At 33.0% G+C, this 20234-nt stretch overlaps 2 protein-coding genes across 2 annotated transcripts; both read left to right on the top strand.

Moving 5' to 3' along the window:
- Positions 1-2756: 2756 nt before the first annotated feature.
- On the top strand, positions 2757-5297 carry LOC125055838 (larval cuticle protein LCP-30-like). The gene is made up of 3 exons (XM_047658479.1): positions 2757-2888; positions 4201-4430; positions 4910-5297. The coding sequence occupies exons 1-3, from the start codon at positions 2874-2876 to the stop codon at positions 5262-5264; spliced, it is 600 nt and encodes a 199-aa protein (XP_047514435.1). The 5' UTR covers positions 2757-2873; the 3' UTR covers positions 5265-5297.
- A 10335-nt stretch (positions 5298-15632) lies between these two features.
- Positions 15633-17113, top strand: LOC125055837 (larval cuticle protein LCP-22-like). Its single transcript, XM_047658478.1, has 4 exons — positions 15633-15767; positions 15840-16231; positions 16365-16536; positions 16904-17113. Exons 1-4 carry the CDS (start codon positions 15756-15758, stop codon positions 16994-16996), a joined length of 669 nt encoding a protein of 222 aa, XP_047514434.1. The 5' UTR covers positions 15633-15755; the 3' UTR covers positions 16997-17113.
- Positions 17114-20234: the final 3121 nt, after the last annotated feature.

Genomic DNA, 20234 nt, shown 5'->3' with positions numbered 1-20234 from the left:
GTTGTTCATTAATAACGGCTTTAGAATATTCACCATTATACTAGGCATTACAGTGGGTGAATTTTTTTTAATTATAGGACAGATAATACCATATACCAAAGAGCAGTGTTGGCCTAGTGGCTTCAGCGTGCGAAACTCATACCTGAGGTCGCAGGTTCGATCCCCGGATGTGCATCAATGGACTTACTTTCTATGCGCATTTAACATTTGCTCGAACGGTGAAGGAAAACATCGTGAGGAAACCGACATGTCTTAGACACAAAAAGTCGACGGCGTGTGTCAGGCACTGGAGGCTGATCACCTAATTCCTTATTAGATTTAAAAATGATCCTGAAACAGATTCAGAAATCTGAGGCCAAGAACTAAAGGTTGTAGCGCCTCTGATTTTTTTTATATTTTTTTTTTGATACTAACATATAGTATAAAGCTAAAGAGAAGAGATGTTTCGTTGAACGAGCTAATCTCAAAAACTACTAAACTGTTTTTAAAAACTGAAAGAAAAAGCTTTAGATATAACATTTATAATGTCAAGAAACCATCGTCATGAGAGGTGGAACGTCCACTTTATTTACTATTATTATTTAATTTAAATACCATAGTTAACTACGTTAACATGTGATGAGGAGCATGATGTAATGGTTGCAGGTGCTTACAAACTTAATATGTAAGAAAACCTTGGCAATTTTAAAGTGAGACAGAGAGTTCATTGCCAGTTCTTCTGGTTCACCCAAGATTTAAGAACCAAAATTTAAAACAATTAGGCTAAATTTTATCTATTAGGTTTGAGCGTTTAGTACTGAATGTACTCATAAATATAACTAAATTAAAAGACACAAATGTTTAATAGGATATCAAAAATTATTATTATTATATATGAATTGAATTTTATTCATATATATTATCCCAGAAGCATGGCCTGCTGCTTGAGTGGAGCTCACAAAGCTGTCCTGTCAGCAGTCACCATTTTCGCGTATAAATTCGCTGCTTAGCGGTTTTCTTAGTCCCACACTCGAACTGGATATATTTGTGACAGTTTGGGAAAGAATCGGGGATGAAAATAATTTGTTTTTCTTTTTAAAACCAATAAAATAAATATGTTGGTTTAAATTTAAAAAAAAATATAATTACCCAACTGGTCTATATTAAAATTATTCTTTGGCATTTGTTTGCTGTTAATAATAAATAAATAAATGTAAAATAGTACATTGCATTAAAAATGTATCAGGTGATCTTAAGCAAGGAACAAAGGCAAATATTCTGTTATAGAAATATGAGTTATTCGATATCCATCCACGATCCAAATAAAAAGTCTCTCCATCCTTTGCCACAAAGAGCCCTGCTTATTCCTGATACATTAACTGCACAGAACCTTGAACCCCATTTGTTATTAATTACTTATACACTACATATTAGGATGAGCCTGTAAATAAAATGGAACAAAAAAACAGGATAAAAAACACAGGATCTTATCACGAGCCCTCTAGCAGCCACGGTCAGCTCTGCCTTACCATCATTTGAGTATCCTGCTATTTGCCCCTTAAAAGAAATCCAGTTGTGCTCATAATATTAATTATAATGTTTTAGATTTCTTGCGCATTTTGCTATGAAAATTATAAAAGGTGTATTCTATTTTAGGTCTACTAAACTAATTAAAAGATTTATATGAAAGAGATATCTAAAAGAAGCATTTGTATTCTCTTACAGACTGCATTTCCTTAAAAGGTTTTGTGAAGACATATTAAGAGATATAATGGCATTTCTCGTACATAATAAGTCATTTCAATAAAATTTCATCAGCTCCTTCCGATGCTGTTTTCAACGAAGTTGATGTCACTTAAAATAAGATCAGCCTGCAACTTGTTCTATAAAAAAAAATCCTTATATTAAACAAACAACATTTTATTAAACACCGGCTGTTTGCCGCAGTTAAAATTATTTTTGTGTTGGATGTAGTCAGTTGACGGTGGTAAGTGATCATGTATGTGATTTAAAATTAATAAAACTTTGGTTTGGATGTTTTAGGCAATACTTGCATGATATCGTGCGGCGGGAAACATCACCGAACTGCTTGGAGTGTGGTGCAAATTATGACACGGCATACGTTGGATGGGAATCAGCTTTGTCAACATCTTTATTCTGTGATGGGTAGGACCAACCTTGCTCTGCTTTGTTATCCAACAAATGGTCTACAGAAGGAGACACTAGAACGAGAGAGAGCGCTATAGGATGGATCCTACCGCTAGACGCGGAGTAAATAGTAGAAGATATGCCCATCCCCTACCTCCTATTTAGTATATACTGCACCGGAAGTTTCAAGCGGTAGAATGCGAGAGCGACCCCGGAGTCTCTGTAACGCAGCTTTGTAGGAACTACTCGAGGTGGTTTTAGTGGGTATTGCTCACCCGGTCTCTGAATAGCCGAGACTCTGGGGTGGGTCGAGTCCCACATACCCTTGCCACTTTCGCGGCAAGGAGATGCGCATTTGCATTTTCACCATGTCAAAAGAAAAGTTGACAAATCCTAGACTAAGACTGCTTTTAATCCAATAAAAAGTATATCAAACAGTAGCATTTTGATGTGGAATTAAATATATTTAAAATACAAATAAAATAAAGGGAAGCCATATCAGTTAAATGTCATCAAATGATCGATATTCGAGCATGGGCGCGTTAAATGACGCAACTTTAACCAGATCAATCCAAATACGTAGTAACCTTAACAAACAGAAGATGTAAATTACTTTTTCTACTTATAAGGGGCTTTTAATCTCCTAATAAATACTCCATTTTTGAATCGAATTGTATAAAATGAAACGATAGATTATAGAGATCACCATTGTTCTTTTGTTTCTGGGCCTGAAAGAGTCTTTAATCATGAAGTGTATAGTGGTGAGTGGATTTTGTATATATTTTACCAGTAATTATCGAATAGTATTTGTAATTTTATTAAATTGTAAATGTGTTCATATATATGTATGTTTTAAGGGTCTTTGATAATGGATTTAACTGTGTTTAGTGATTTTAATGGCACTCTTTGTCTTGTTAAACTTAGACTTGTTTAATATTTGTATTATCTCTTCGTGTTTATCATGTTTGCCTGTAAGTGCTTGTCACATTAAAATTTTTATTTTGTGTTTCTTTTACCATTGCATCAGTGTGCCAAGCGTTGGTTTTATCAATAAAAAAACTTACCTGATAAAAATATAAAAATACATTTTAATAATTTTTCAATCATATTTTAATAGCTGAATAGACATACTAACGATAAAAGGAATCAAATGTATAAATTATTTAATACATTTTGTTGTATCGACAATTATCTTAAAATTGTAACAACGTGTCCCCCGCTAGTAGATTAACTTTGTCTTTGAAATAAATAAACTTATTTGCTGCGGTTTGTAAGCCGGAAATCAGACGCTTCATAAATATACTTATAACTTCATCAAGAGCCTGGCGTTCTAATCTTATTAATAGATTGTTAATAACAATATGATTATTCGTTTTGACGTGCCAACGTCTTATAATTCGAAAAAAACATGACTCATGCGGCGTTACCTCGCTTTGAGGCGTTCCATTTAAAGCTTGAAGTGCAAGCGAGAGCGCGGAACGAGCGACAAAGAGGCACAATCGGCCTCCGCGTTCGGCAGCGTTCTTTCGTTACAATTGACATAATTGTATTTATGCGTACAAATAAATGTAACTTGATCAATTCAATTGTGATTTCCGTTTACCTCGTTCTTTATATCAATACAAAATATCTATCAACCAAATAAAATTAAAATTTTCTTTTCAAAAATGCAACCATTCCATCAATATTATCTTACGACGTTGTCACGTTCAAATATCGTCAGTAAACCGACTTTACAGATAACCGATTTTTTAACTAAGGCTTTCTTGAACGTTTAAGCAACTACTATAAGTGAATTGAAATCACTTATCGTATTTTTTCAATAAAACCGTTGAGAGTTAATTTCGCGGTAAAAAGGTTTCTTATAATTTACCTTAGAAGTGAACTGTACGATACACTCTCCAACTGAAAGTATTTTTATGTTTTGGAATAGACTGGCAATGGCCTAATCTGTCATTCAGAAATGTTTCTTCTTACTCTCAAAAGCTAATAAGCTTATACGAATGTAATTTATATCTCCCTTATAACTATTTCTTAGTATTCAAGATGTGAATAAACGTATTTTATTCTCAGGCATTAGTTCTCGTAGCTGTGATTAGTTGCGCGTCAGGCGACGACGGTAAATACCACCCAGAGAAGTATGGGAATGAGGGATTTTACAAGCCGACCACTGACGGTCGCTACTATGACCTCAATCGATACAACAATTACTACGGAAGGAACGTCTACAATGCAGCTTACAACCCATTCTACTACAACTCATTGAAGCCCTACCAGGAACTTGTTGCGCCCTTCGTTAAGAGGTATATTTGAAAATGGAATTCGTAAAACGTATTATGTGTATACTAAGAGTTGCATTTTAAACTAAGTATTTTCCTTAGCCCAAAGAATTGTAAAGATAAAATTAATGATGACTCATTGGTCTACCCCTGACTGCGAATCCATGGGTCCCAGGTTCGATCCCCGGCTGAGACGAACATCGATGTGATGAGCATTTGGTGTTGTGCTTAGGTCTTGGGTGTTTTAATATGTATTTATATGTCTATCTATCTATAATATGTATGTATATCCGTTGCCAAGTACCCATAACACAAGCTTCACCAGCTTAGCATGGGACTAGGTCAATTGGTGTGAATTGCCTTTAAAAAAAAAATGACTCACTTGAAAATGAGTATATTTGCTGTTATTAAACGCAAGGCGTTATCTTTTTTTAAGCGTGAACTCCGGACATATTTGAAGTATAAGTTAGGATTACTGACTATAATTGATTTTGTATTTTCAGCGACATCCCGCAAGTTGTAGTAACAGCCCGACCTCCAATTGTCACAAGTACCGCAGTACCTGTAATTCCATCGGCTGTCAAGTATGTGCCCCTATACGCCAACCACCATTACTTGGATGGACGAAGTGCTAGAATAATTACCCAGGACAGCGACTCAAGCGCTAACGGATATCGCTACAGTTTCCAAACGGAAAATGGTATAGCCGCTGAGGAAACTGGTAGTGTTGCGACAGCCAACGAAGGAAATAAGGTCCGTGGATTTTACGAATATGTCGGAGACGATGGCTTGACCTATCGTGTCGATTACACAGCTGACGAAAATGGCTTCCATCCCACTGGAGCTCATTTACCTTGAATATTTATTCGATAATTAAATCCGATTAAAGTATGTTATCTTTTATTCACATATGGACAGTTGTTTACATTAATTATCCTTTTCAGTTTAATAGGCTTTAAAATTTGTTAATTAAAAGGTGTTGTACTGTTCCTGGGTCATCGGGGTGCTTTAAATAGACGGTTTAAGTTTTACTCTATATTAACCACTAGCGTACAATAGAATATAAGCGAAATAAATGAAATGTTAATTGCTATGTAACGACGTCTGGCTATACTCTTGGGGCGTAACTCCCATGATTTAGTTAATAGCTATGAAACGAATGAATGAAATGTAACAGTTGAAGAGAGTGCCTACGTCTGGCTAAATGGTTTAGGAAATCGCCAAGCTTATAAAACCAAGAAATTCTGAGTGACGAAAATGTGGTTGGTTCGTACCTAGGTTCGTACAAGTATATACGCACGTGGTATAAAGTATGTTTTCTTATACTTAACATTTTATATTAAATTCATAAAAATTGGTTCACCGTTTAAACTTGTTTAAAAACAATGGTACTGTACCGTCGGCCTATGAATTTTTAATGTAATAGTTTCCGCGCGATGTTTTCATACTCATACTGCGAACAGTATGAGCACTGGTCAAGTATTCGTTGCGCTCATACATCGGTGTGAAGCCGAAGTTCCAACACACGGTTGAAAGATGAGTTAACAAACCCACTTTTGACTAAAATTATCAGAATCAAATAATAATTGCTTAATTTGTATTAAAAACTTAAAAATTTCTTCATTATCTGCATAAAATTGCACCTCCTATCTGAAAGGGATCACACAATAGATTTATACAAATATAAATGGTATTCTATAAATGGTATAACATACCATTAATTAGCATACAAACGCTAATTAATGGTATGTTACGAGTGTTACGAGTGAATATTACAAGGTGTAAATTTGACAAAACATGCTATTATTGACTACGAACTGGGCGTTAGATTAAATTATTCTAACAATTTTTTATTTAATATTAAATCTGTTTGATTATGCATACTTTATATGGATTTGGTAGATATTTGTATTTTAAAAATTGCAAAATGATAAATTACGGCAATTAATTTAATCATTTGAAATCAAACACCAGACCCAACGATCCAATCAGCGACACCTAAGCTTATTAATAACATTAATAAATTTAATATTTCGATGTATTTACAAATAAATACTTCTATACAAAAGCTATGCTACAAAGAGTCAAATTTGGAGTATAATCGTTGACAGTATTTCCAGCGCCGGTAACTTCAAATAGCTAAGAAGTTACATAGTACTGGCGTAGGTAGCATTAAGATAATATTAAACAAGATTTTTATTAACCCAGGATGCAAAGATTTAAAGGTCAACTCATATATATAAGTTCTTTAATTTGTAAAAAAATAAACGACGCCAATATTCACTAAGGTAAATTCTTATCATTGAACATATGTAATTCCAACTTTGAATGGGGTAGAGACTCTTGGACCGTCATGTTCAAGTGCACAGGCGTTAAATAAAGCTTCAAGTTGCCACCTGCCCTGCGATTGTCCTGATAAACAACAAACTACAATCTCCCACCTTTTCAGAATGCCAAATCATAAAATGACTCCTTCACGACTGATTTGAGAGCGACCGCCGATGCGAAAACCGCTGTGTGAGTTCGAAAAGTGAGTTACAGAATCGCAGGGCTGGTAGACAATATTAGTGACCCCAAAGCTGGTGCTTTCCTCGCTCTACGAAAAAGTATCGCAATACAGCGAGGAAATGCTGCCAGCATTAAAGGTACACTGCCACAGGAACCAACTTTTTTTTTTTTAAGTTTGATTATTATTCTTAAACAGGTAAGTTATTTGTATAGTATAAATAAAAAGGTTTTTCGTGTTACCTGTTTAATATAAATAACTAAATGTAGTTGATACAAAATTTGTGTAGGACTGCTAAATTAACAAGTGAATGCGATAATATTTCACAATAGTAACAAAAGATTTATTGATTCGTTAAGAATCCATAAAATAGACAACTTTTTGCAAGGTTTTTTATTCATCTGTTAATGTTAGAACTCACCATTATTGATTGAGTAATTTAGCTAAGGTTTCACCATAGCTTTACGCATATATATTCGTTTCTAAAAATTTCTAGCGATCAAGTTTTACATACAAATTGTTTCTATGTTTTCTCTACACATTTTTTAAGGTTAGCCCATTGGTACTGTTTAAATTATCGGCCACACAATAATAGTTCGTCGTGTGTCTGAAAAAACAAATTTTGCAATGCTGTAAAAATAGATATTGAATCAGACTATAAAATTGGGAGCTTCATATTATTAACTAACTATTAATTACCTAAGATTACATGTGGAACACTGTGTAAAGGTTGCAGCTCCTTACAAACATTGTGTAAAACAAAAAACTTGGCGATTAAAAAGAGTGGCGGAGAGTTAATTGCCAGTTCTTCTCTTCCGTTCTACGCCCTTGATTTGAGAACCGGCAGCAAATGTAAAAATAGAAGCTTTTAATATATATTTCTTGTTTGACGTTCATTAGTGTACATTGTGTTACCTATATGAATAACTGATTTTGATTTGAAGCTGTAATAGTATGGTTTGTTTGAAATAGTGAACGCGGTTTCGACTAAGCTGAAGATATTTTAATTATTATGATTATAAGGTAATGCGAGTAAAATATTGTGTGTGTTATAATTGCATCATTATATGGCCTTGGGATTCTACAATCTTTGTTCTTGGCCAGATTTCTGTATCTATTTTGAGATTTTTTCTAATAGACAAGTAGGTAAAAAGTCAAATCATTTATTTCAATTAGACCACCCAAAATGGCACCTTTGAACGTCAAATAAAATATAAAGAAGATTCTAGTTGCCCCTTCCAAAAGGTAGTTTCGTGTGAAGAAGAATGGGCAAGAAACTCCACACTTACTCTTTTAAAATAGGTATACAATATTTTGTTTACATTAGTTAAAGAATTATATGTGAAGACAATGTACTCTTAGAATAAAACTACTATACTAAAAAAGTTAGTATACATGTTCCTCACATATTTACAAATATCGAAACCGTAGAATATTATACATTAAAGAGTAATAAAAATAATATAAAAAAAAACACAATAAAACAGTGTGTGAGATAAAATAAAATAATTATATTTTGTAGTATTATATATTTAAAAAAATTAAAAAAATATTTTATTTACGTACGGGTGAGTGTTAATTGCACATAGGAAGAAAGAATAGTCCATTGGTGCAAAGCTGGAGTTCGAAATCACGGCCTAAAGTCTCAAGGCACTAGACCAACATTGGTCGTGACATCTTTTAATGTACAATACAATACTAAAAGGAATGACACAGCTTCATATTCAAATAAATTAAAATAACTCGTCCAAGGAAATCTCCTTTATAATTACAAAGTGAAAAAAACAGCAGTCTATAGACTAAAGAGATTGGAAATATTTGTATTTTATTCATACAATAACAATAAAATTGAGAAGCGAAACGGATACGACCAACAAATTATTGGATGAATCATAATGCTTTGGTATTTACTTAAAACTCGCCCATCTTTTAAAATATATTTGTACATTAAATTTACATAAAATATATAATTGAAACACGTTTATTTATGTACGTATTGAATTGAAAACCGGATTAAATCTCTATAATTTTGATAATATTTCTTAGTGTTTAAGATATTTCTTTTGAAAGCGATTCCAATGGAGCTTTAATAGGCCCTGTGACGTAAGCAGGTCTGTGGCCTTCAGGTCATAGGCTTTCCTGCTTCAATAGGGATGCGTACATGTGTTGCGATGTTGCGGAATGGATGTTTTTGTTTAAGTTAGTTGTTAATTTAAAGGTCATTTTATTATTAAATATAATAGGTTGAATTATTTATATAATATACCTTATAACAACTGACAAATAAACACTTTTTAAGATAACGCATAAATATTCAATTCTTTTGTAAATAATAAAAAAAACTAAAAACTATGACTCTGGCGTGTTAAAAATGTGTAAGTGATAGACACACAGGTAATAGATAAATAAATTTAGTTACGATTAACTTTCAAAGGTAACATCGGTAGAAAAAACCAAGACTCCAGCACAAAAGTTCACAACTCTTTTGTAAACCTACAAAAGAATACTATGAATCTATGTCTTGTCCTTATCACTCTAGCGAAATTTTTAACATGAATAAACGAGATAACAGATTATAATCCCAATGCGGGTTCTTTTGTGTATTTCTAATGTTGAGATAGCTAGAACTCAGTACCTTAGGTTAGGGTAGTAGGACTCCTTTCTCCGCAATTAGACTCGTGGTTGGTCCGTTGTACGTACAACGAGTACCTTAGGTTAAATGTAACGTTAAATTTGTCCCAAGTTCAGGGTCAATATAAATAAATTGGAACCTTAAACCAATTTATTATGCATTTCTAATAAAACGTAATTTTCCTTTTTCCTAATTCTAAGTTAAATTATTAATATAAGTTTATACATTTCCGCATTCTCAAAGACCAAATGAAATATACCATGATCTATTATATCAGGATTTGAAGCAGACGCTCCAATTAATAATTTTAGTTAAATATGGCCTTGGAACATGTCAAGTTTTGACGTAAATTTTAAATATACTGGTATCAAATTCGTTATAGGAATAAATAAACGATTAACTCAACGCTTCTTGATTTTAAAACTATTCGAATATATGTATTTTACTAGTCTGCAATTTTGTCAAAATTAAGAACTGAATATTTTAATTTATATTATAAAAAAGTGGGATTCGTTTTTTAAAGGACAGTGCTTTTATTATATGCAGGAGTTCTTTGGGTTTTGATTTTGACTTACTGACATAATATACTATAAATAATTATTAATAGTTTAATAGTTTTTAATTACACTTAGACTTGATTTCACATAAATGTGAAATCAAAAATGTCTAATGTCAAATAACTGATTGTGCAGTTATTTATAATTCATCAAAGTTATTAATAAAATACTGATTTGAGTTTTAAATAAGTACCTTTTATATTGGTTTTTATTTACACACGTATACGTATAGCAAATTAATAATTACATAAATGTGAATAAAAGTCATAAGTAATTAAAACGAAAATGACATCATTAATCTGTATCCATGCGGAAAAATTAGTAAATTAAAAAATAATAATTTAGAATTGTATATTAAATAAATTTGAAATGAGTAGAGTGAATTTTAATTTTTATTATTATATTGTTAATACAAAAGGAGTTTTTAGTGTTTTTCCTAGTTTTCCGTCCACCAAGACGTTGAACAAATCTTAACATAATTACGCAACACAAAAATATAATTTAAATTAAATTTGAAGCGGCTGGAAAAGCTAAGTATGCAAATATTGGGGTTTAGGCTCCGAATATGATTATGTCCCATTCGGCGTCTTGACCCTTGGTCCTTGGGGTCCTAGCGCTATAAGGCTTTTTAATTAAATAGTAAAAAGGCTAGTCGACATCACAGGAGACCTAAGAGCTGGCAGCTACCTCGGACAAAGAATTAGTCTAGCTAGTCAAAGGGGGAACGCTGCCAGTATCTTCGGAAACTTGCCTAAAGGGACTCCTTTTAATAATATATTTTAGTTATTATATTATATTTTTTAAGGTTATTGATTTATAATATTCATTAAGTATTACTTTTATATACTTCAAATTAAAATTGTAGGTAATACGAATGTATAATACCTACTCATTAAGAAAACATTGTCTTTGATTCAAATTTAAGATATCGTATTCAAACTTCTTAATTATTTTTATATCTCAGAGGGACAGATTACATAGATTTATACATTCGATAATATCCTCATACGGATTTATACCAATAAAATGATATATTAATTAATTACTATTGAAGATTAATCCATTCAAAATATTAGGACCTTGACAGAAGCCATTTAAAATTAATATGATAACTTAAACTGATTCTGACATGTAATAAAACATAGTCAACGAATGATGAAACTCTTGTGGAGGACATAATTTCTTCACACACTGTTAAATTGTAGGGTTTTTTAAAACTAAGCATTTTTAGATATATAATTTAAAAAAATAACACTGGCGCTACAACCTCTTTAGGGTCTCCGATTTCTGAATCCTGTGCCTGACACACGCCGTCGGCTTTTTGGGTCTAAGACATGTCGGTTTCCTCACGATGTTTTCCTTCACCGTTCGATCGAATGTTAAATGCGCATATAGAAAGAAAGTCCATTGGTGCACAGCCGGGAATGGAACCTACGATCTCAGGGATGAGAGTCGCACGCTGAAGCGCGAAAAATAGTCTATGAAATAATCCGTATAATTTTGTCTATTTAGTGTATAATTAGAGGTAGTGTTGATGCATTTTTCTTTCTGTTCGTTGAATGAAAATTTTTCGGCTTACATTGATCATCAGTGCTAGTTTAATTTTAGATGCCGCGCTTCTAAACAATGACTTCGTGCTTTAACCAAACCATTTTCTACGGTTTTTCAACTATGACGTGCGGGCTCCAGGGCTAAAATTTAAACATTGTATGAAAATTGTTAGGAAACCCAATTTAGATCCATAAACGTGTGTTTGGCACAAAAGGATGAACGTTTGCCTTTAATCTCAGAATTTTAGAATTATCAACAGATCTAGAAACTAAAAGCCATATCGAAACGCACACAAGAAAACAATAAACATAAAACACGGTAATAATGTGATTTCAATTAATCTTATAGCTTACAAGCAATCCTCCAAACACCGGGGGTAATCAGGCAGGAGGCTCAACTCATGTTAAGTGATACCGTCACCCATGGACACTCAATGCCAAAGAGAATGTGGGCATCTCCTACGCAGGCTCCTTGAATGGAGATCTCAGCAAAACAAAAGATCGCGCGGCCGCGCACCAATCAGGAGTACTGACGACATCGTCAAGGACTTTGCTCCCAGTGGTTGCAGGGCATAATGGAGGAAAATGGAGAAGGTCTACGTCCAGAAATGGACCACAAAAAGAAGCTGATAATGAAGAAATAATCTTAATCACATAACCATAAGATTCATACATTAAATTAAGATGCAATAGCATTTTATAGCGTACTTGACTTAACTTGACTTAATGTCCTATAACTCCTATTTGGGGCAGAGGGCGTCCACAGTGAGTCTCCATCGCGTTCTGTCTTGAGCCTCGTATTTTACCTCACTCCAAGTCTTTCCGGCTCTCTTTGCCTCGTCTGCGACTGTACGGCGCCAGGTTTGCTTGGGACGGCCACGTTTCCGCTTTCCTTGCGGGTTCCAATCAAGCGCCTGCTTGGGTTTATAGCGTACCTGCTACATGTAATATTTCTATTATATAAAAAAAAATCTATTAATAGCAATTTTATCTTAAATCATTCAAGTACTTTATAGTAAAAACATTTAGAAGACGTCAACGATTCTAACATATGATTAGTAAGGTTACCTAGTCACACAATTGATTGTTATTTACACATAATGTAAAGTGCTTGGAGCGATAATTGAAATTCACATCTTTGCAAATTAATGGTTGTATTGCATGTGTATTTATTGTTAGAAAAGTGCCTTAAGATATGATAAATGAGCTCGTTAGGGTGGATTACAATAAATAATAGTTAAATAAAAATAAAAAAACACGCTTTTAAAGCACATCAAACTAAAAAGTTTAAAAAAATACAGGTATTATTGTGAAAAAGCGTGGGTTGCTCCATAGACGAAAAATATGGCACAGAGCGCCACACGCTTTTTCACAATAATACCAGTATTTTTTTTCATTACCATTTTCAGCCTAAATTAGGAATTATTTTTCACTTTTTAGTTTGATGTGCTTTAAAAGCGTGTTTTTTAGTTTTTTAAACTATTATTTATTTTTTATTTTTTAGTTAATTTTTTTTTCGGATTATTGCATTGTCATCGATCTTTGACAGGTGCGCAAAATTTGAATAAAATCTGTCCGTTTAAAGTGGGTCAAAATCGAGTCCGAAGGAGTCGGTTACATACATACATACATACATACACACAGGTGAAGCTAATATAAAGCGTGTAAAAATGTTAAATTTATTAACGAAAGTTTATTTCTTTATTCTGTTGTATAGTTATTTAAGGTACATAATTTTTTTTTATAAATATATAAATGTTTCGGTATAAAAAAAATTGTAGAAGTTATAAAGAATCTATACATGTATATACCCATTACCCATGCATGTAAATAATGTCACTATGTGAATAATAACGATGACCATTGCGTGTATTAGTGGGACTATTTATAATTATTATCAATCAAATAAATTTATTTATTCATTGGTAATTATTTAAAATTATGAACGCCAATATTAAAAAAGAAACTTACAAATAGTTAAGAATATGACAGAGCTTTTATGACGTATAAGGGAGCGTTCAAGTATTACATTACGTATTTTGGGGGGGGGGGGGGGGGTCCTTTTGTAAAACGTTACGATGCGGGGCGGGGATTAAATAACGCGTTATTGTTAATATTTTTTTCGACTAACACCACATAATAGTAACTAAAGAGTCACTAGGTGGTCACGAAACGTTTTACTATACTTGGGTACAGTACTCTACTTGGGTACTGACAAACGTTACGGCGAGTTACATGGGGGGGGGGGGGGGGAATAGTCTCCAAAAATTGCGTTACGTAATACTTGAACGCTCCCTAAGTAATGAATCCAAAAGGACAATTTTATTTAAAAAGTACAATTTATATAGCAAGGATATAGACACTTTATGTACAACAGATCCAAATTAAAAGTTCAGTTAAAAGTTCACGAGGAGGCCTTTACTCAAAGAAACGGAAATAAGAATTACTAACGAAGACTAAGAGTATAACAACAAAACTAACACCTATTTGATATGTAATTCTTACAGTATTGAATTAAAGTAGCTTTATTATTATATGTATTACAGAAATCAGCTGCACCTCAAACAAACAGATAAATTCTGCAATTCTGTGGTTAATACCGTCCTGCCCTGCGATTCTGTAACTCACTTTTTGAACTCACACAGCGGTTTTCGCATCGGCGGGCAAAAAGTGAGTTACAGAATCGCAGGGCTGTAAGATTCTATCTAAAGACAACAATTTATGCAAAAAATAGGGTATGTTAGGGTGTGTAATGACAATATAAAATAAAGATAAATCACCTAAAAAGGTAAAAAACCATCTCCTTGATTCATATGAGGCGATGTCTAGACTATTTATGCATATATATAACCTTTGGCCCGCCCACTTATGTCCAAGTATCAAATTTAAACAAACCAATATAGGTTGATAATAATTTTCAAGAGATATCTGTGAATTCTAAAGTAGCAGCGGTTTATTTAAAACAATGTCAGTATCAGGTAAATGAAATAACATTATATAGATATTACAGACTAGTAGACTCGGCCAAGCATTGCTGTGGCTAAGATTTTTGTTCTATTACATAGTAGTAAACTATTCAAGAAAAACGGCAGGAGAACACCAATCCACCATGCTTTTCTGGTGGTTATGCCATTAAATTGTAGCTTATGTGAAACGTTGGTAATTATTTTGATAAGGATCAATACCTAGGTACAAATAAAGAACCTTTTCTAGCAGTGGTATTTTAATAAAAAAAAATTAATAAAAGGACGCTTATTGTGACGTAGCTATAAAAGATAGAGACATGCTGTCGCGACATATTTTATAGATAGATAGTGATGTGTCCTGAAAAAATGTTCATCATTTTGTTCTATCATTAATAGTTTTCGCAGCGCATACGATTGAAGGAAGTTTTTTGTTTATTTTTTTACACCTTGGGTTAGATTATTCAAGTTTTAGTAAGCATTCAAAATTTTTTTGAAAATGAAACATATATGAAACAATAGTGTAGCTTGCCAACGGTGAAATCGGTCCAGTAGTTTCGGAGCCTATTCATTTCAAACAAACAAAAATCAAACCTTTCCTCTTTATAATATTAGTATAGATAAAACGTACGTAGTTATCTCATTTTCTCAGAATATAATTACTTTTGTAGTTAAGTAAGGATATTACAAACAAAAATACATATACTTCTGCCTCCCATAGTTGTAAAGGCTCTGAAAACCCTTTTAATTGTGAACACAAATAAGACGGGGTAAAGAAAAACGTTAATAATTTTAATTCTCTTATAAATAATTAAAAAAGGTATACTCGCTGACAACTTTAAATTATTTCTCTCAGATACTATAAAACGTATTTAAAATAATTTTATCTTAAAGTGTAATAAATAATATTGTTAAAAAAACGAAGTTGTTCTATTAAAAATAGATCAAATAACACGCTATACAGATGAATCCAGTGTTGTTTGTAAAAAAAACTATTCCTTTGATCCGCGACAAATTAAAATATTATTGCAATTCGTATTCGTAGTAGGTGGTTCCTTGAGCCATATATAAGCGTGCGCGGATTTTTTACCGGCATTCGAACTAGTTCAACCAAACTAGGCAACAATCAAAATAATCAAAAATGAGATTCGCCGTGAGTAAATATTAAATTGTATTTATTTTTAAATTAAGAACTTATAATACAGTGTTTTTTTTTTGGAAACAGGTACTTATCGCCTGCGTTGTGGCAGTTGCCAGCGCTCAATTTAACCAGGGACAATATGTACCAAACGACCAGAGTGGTCAGTACAAGAAGTTCAACCAGTACAACCCCTTCAGCAACCAATTCCCTGGACGTAGCCAATACAACCAATACAACCGTTACCAACCCCAGCCTACCTACAAACCCTTCGTTACTTCCACTCCCTACCCCGTCCGCCCTGTGACCGTTACTGAGGCCCCAGTTGCCGTTAGCATCGGCAAGTTTGCCCCCGTCCCAGCCCCAAAACCAGTCCAATACCCCGTCGTTGCTGTCGCTAAGGTTGCTGCTGATGCACGTTCCGCTGAAACCGTGAGGTACGGCAACGAAGTCGAAGCTGACGGCAGCTACAACTACTTGTAAGTACACATTCTTCTTATGATCATTCATTAAGAAAAAGTAATATAAGCGCTAAGAAAATGTAGTAACTTTGAATCGCAATTGCGCGAAATATTTACAGAAATTCATATTAAATTGTTACTTGTTTTATAGCTACGAGACCAACAACGGTATCGCGGCTCAAGCCCAGGGTGTCCCACGTACCTTCGCCGGTAACCCCCCAGTATCCCCCGCTGTGGCCCAAGGATCTTTCTCCTGGACCTCTCCCGAGGGAGAAGTTATCTCAATGACCTACGTCGCCGATGAGAACGGTTACCAGCCCCAAGTAAGTAAAAATTTCTCTTCAAATTCTTCTTACAGTAACAAGAAACTTGATCGAAACGAAAGCATTTTGCCAACTATGTAAAGTTATAAAAAGGACTATTAAGCTTTCCGTTAAAAGATTCCATTTTTTAAAAACTACCCTACCGTTGTTTTTTTTAATAGGATACACTTAATTGTATATTCACCTTGATTCTAAGTAAATAATAAGGCATGTGTTTCGTGCTGAAAGCCAGCCTGATTTTACTGTACAATTATTAAAATCACGTAGTGCAATCTGTTTGCCATGGTTACATATGAAACACCGGAATCCTTTTCGAAATCTACTTATGTATTAAGTTAATACTATACGTTACTAATGCATCTTTCAGGGAAACGCTATCCCCGTAGCCCCAGAAGTACCAGCCCAGATCGCCCGCGCTCTGGCCTACATCGCTAAATACGCCCCCGTCGCCCGGGAATAAACAGGATCAACAATGACAATCACATCCAACTAGTTTAAAATTAGTGCCATTTATCTGTTGTTGCATTTTCTTTATCTGTTATCATGTACAAACAAATAAATTATAAAATTATCTGTATCATTTGTTTTGTTTAACTCTTACTGAGTTAAGAATTACTAAGAGTACAGGTATGATTCAGAGCCTGAGCTGACCTGGTTTGGATGACCTGTATTTCAAAAACATATTAGATTCAGACATAGATAATCTAAAGAAATCCATAGATACAGTATATAAATTTCGTAAATTGATTTTACCTGAAACAAATTATTTGGTATATGTTTTATAAAATAAAGAATTTTTTGAACATCCCAAATCTGGTATTAACAGGTATCTATTAATCTTAAATAATATTTAAAGTCATAACCATAAATTAGTTGGTCCGTTAATATTCACTCGTTTTTTTCATTGTTCTTATCGAATGAACACAAAAAAATTATATTGAAAAATTAATGAAACATTATCTATATTAGAATAATATCACCAATTATCGCAGTAACTTTAACTACTAAATTCGCATGTTATATGGAAATAAACTGTCCAAATGTATGTATTTTTAACCTACTTAATAATAATAATAATTAAAATTAATAAATAGAAATTTAAAACTCATTTAAAAAGTTTGGTCCCTGTGGCAGCATTTCCTCGCTGTATTACAATACTTATTTTTTTAATACTTAAATAAAAAATAATTTTAATATATTAAGAACCGATGAATAAAATGTTTATGTATTAAAAATACTTAACGTTTTTGGTATTGGCAATAAAATAAAGATGAATCCAACACAATTTATATCCATGTTAGCCTTCATTCTCTAGGCGGATTAAAAACTCCGATAAATCAGTCGAATTGTATCCTCATTAATAAGTAGACTGACCTTTATGTCATGACCGACGATTGTTTCCATTTAAATTGATCATTAGTTTTTACATTTTAACATCTAATATGTTTGCGCTTTTTATAGAGTAAAAAAAAACTTTGAAAGCACCATATATCTAAATTAAACTATATTTATTTAATTTTTTATTTTTCAGTTAAAATTTTTTTATGTTTTTAATTTTTTTTTTCGGATTATTGCATTGTCATCGATCTTTGACGGGTGCGCAAAGTTTGAATTAAATCTGTCCGTTAAAAGTGGGTCAAAATCGAGTCCGAAGGAGTCGGTTACATACATACATACATACAGGTGAAGCTAATATAAAGCGTGTAAAAAAACCAGTGGCTCTACAACCATTTTAGGCCTGGGCCTCAGATTCCTGTATCTGTTTCATGGTCAAGCTTATAGGCAAGTGATCAGCCTCCTGTGTTGGCACACGCCGGCGACTTTTTAGGTCTAAGGCAAGCCGGTTTCCTCACGATATTTTATTTCACCGTTCGAGCGAATGTTAAATGCGTCCATTGGTGCACAGCCGGGGATCAGACTACGACTTCACGTATGGGATTCAAACGCTGAAGCCACTAGTGTAAAACTGCTCTGTGGCATATCTATATCCATATTTATTATTAAACGTAAATTAATGAATAAAGCTTTTTATAAATTTGACGATTATTTAAATTTATATCAATCCTTGGGATTTGCTCCAGTTCAAACAATTTGTATGACTCAAAACTTGGCGATTAGAAAGAGCGGTGGAGAGTTTCTTGCCAGTTCTTTTTGCCCGCTCTACGCCCTTGACTTGCGAACTGGTAGTAAATGTAGACTTCGAATCAATTTACCATCTTTTTGTTGACGTGTGTCGACAAAAATAAAATATGTGCCGACGGGCGAAACCGCGAAATAATTTATTTGCTTTATAAAAAAATAATCTCTATATAGCATCTGAAAATCCGTAACATAAAATAAAAAAAATAATGTTATATATGGACTATATATAACATTATTTTTTTTATTTCTCTAGGCGTTGCAGGTGTCCAATAGGTAAGTACTTATTTCTAAGTGACCAACTTGCGTGTTTGCCCCCCTGTCCTTAAAAAAAAGACCTTCTCAGAACTCCCTCTATTTATTATTTGATTATTCGCGTATGATAAACAAGAAAGCATCGAAGCAGACAATTTATTCAATATTAAATTTGTTGTTCCTTTTTTAAAAGATTATTTCAAATGCCACCAGAAGATTACCATAACCCATTTCTAGTGTTGAAATACACCTCAAACCTTCGTTTTATTGTTGAATTTATAGATGTCACAAAGTGAATTTGTGTGGGCAGACAGGTGACCGCTAATAGTCAAGTTCAAAGATTACGCAATTCCACAGAAATTTGGATAACAGGTTTGATAGTCTTCGACCACATTATAAATCATGAACTGAAGCATTAGTATTTATTATAGTTTTAAGATCCTTGTAGATAAATTAATTTTAGAACTAAAATCTGACCTCAGGCGTGGAACAAATTATTTAAAATTAATCTTACAGCTATACATAAAAAAGTAAAAAATCACTTATACGCTTCTAATTTTAAGAATGTCGAGATGGCGTTTTTTTGTACAACTTTCTTGTGCTTTCTTTACGTCACTTGAAAATTGTCAGATTAGTAAAATATACACTTTTTAGCATGTAATTAACTGTTACTAGGTTAATCCGACGCACTCGAGATTTTCTGATGGTTAATTTTTTTTTTACTAATCTGATCCTTTATCCATGACGTCCGACAATATAAATTGTTGTGGAGTTATTCATATATTTCAGTAAATCCCGAAATCTCTCAATTAGAATAATTTCAGTTCAAACGAAAACTCTCACCTTTTTTTTGGAGTTTATGGCCTTTATCTACCTTTAGGCCAAATCTTGAGTATTTTTATTCGGTTTATTATAAAAAAATAAATAAAAACTCTCATCTGTTAGTTGAAAACCACAGATAAAACTATTGAAAAAAAAATAGATATTGATGCATAAGCCAGTGTCGATAGCTTTAAATATAATATCACAGTATTTAGCATTCATTATTAACTGTTAACAACTACTTATAAACATTAAAAAAAAAAAAAAGGGTGCGTGTACTTATGTACGCGCGTAAGAAGTTATACTTCTTTGGCATTATTACAAATAGTTTTTGATTGCATGCAAATAATTAATTACAATTAAATAATCAAAGACTGGAAAAGGAGTCATTAAAGTCAATAAAGTTCAGTTTACATTTGAAAAATTAATTAAATAAATATTTATTATTATTCTCTTACATTAAACAAATAAAACACTATTTA

Source organism: Pieris napi, chromosome 14, assembly GCF_905475465.1.
Source record: "Pieris napi chromosome 14, ilPieNapi1.2, whole genome shotgun sequence".
In the NCBI taxonomy this organism is placed as follows: domain Eukaryota; kingdom Metazoa; phylum Arthropoda; class Insecta; order Lepidoptera; family Pieridae; genus Pieris; species Pieris napi.
Note: the sequence above shows the minus strand (reverse complement) of the source record. Positions and strands in the feature narration are given on the sequence as shown.

Bases quoted from the DNA above. Each gene is read 5' to 3' on its own strand.
- LOC125055838 (XM_047658479.1), top strand. The intron at 4,431-4,909 runs GTATATTTGAAA...TTGTATTTTCAG, and splicing joins GTTGCGCCCTTCGTTAAGAG to CGACATCCCGCAAGTTGTAG.
- LOC125055837 (XM_047658478.1), top strand. The intron at 16,232-16,364 runs GTAAGTACACAT...CTTGTTTTATAG, and splicing joins GACGGCAGCTACAACTACTT to CTACGAGACCAACAACGGTA. The intron at 16,537-16,903 runs GTAAGTAAAAAT...TGCATCTTTCAG, and splicing joins AGAACGGTTACCAGCCCCAA to GGAAACGCTATCCCCGTAGC.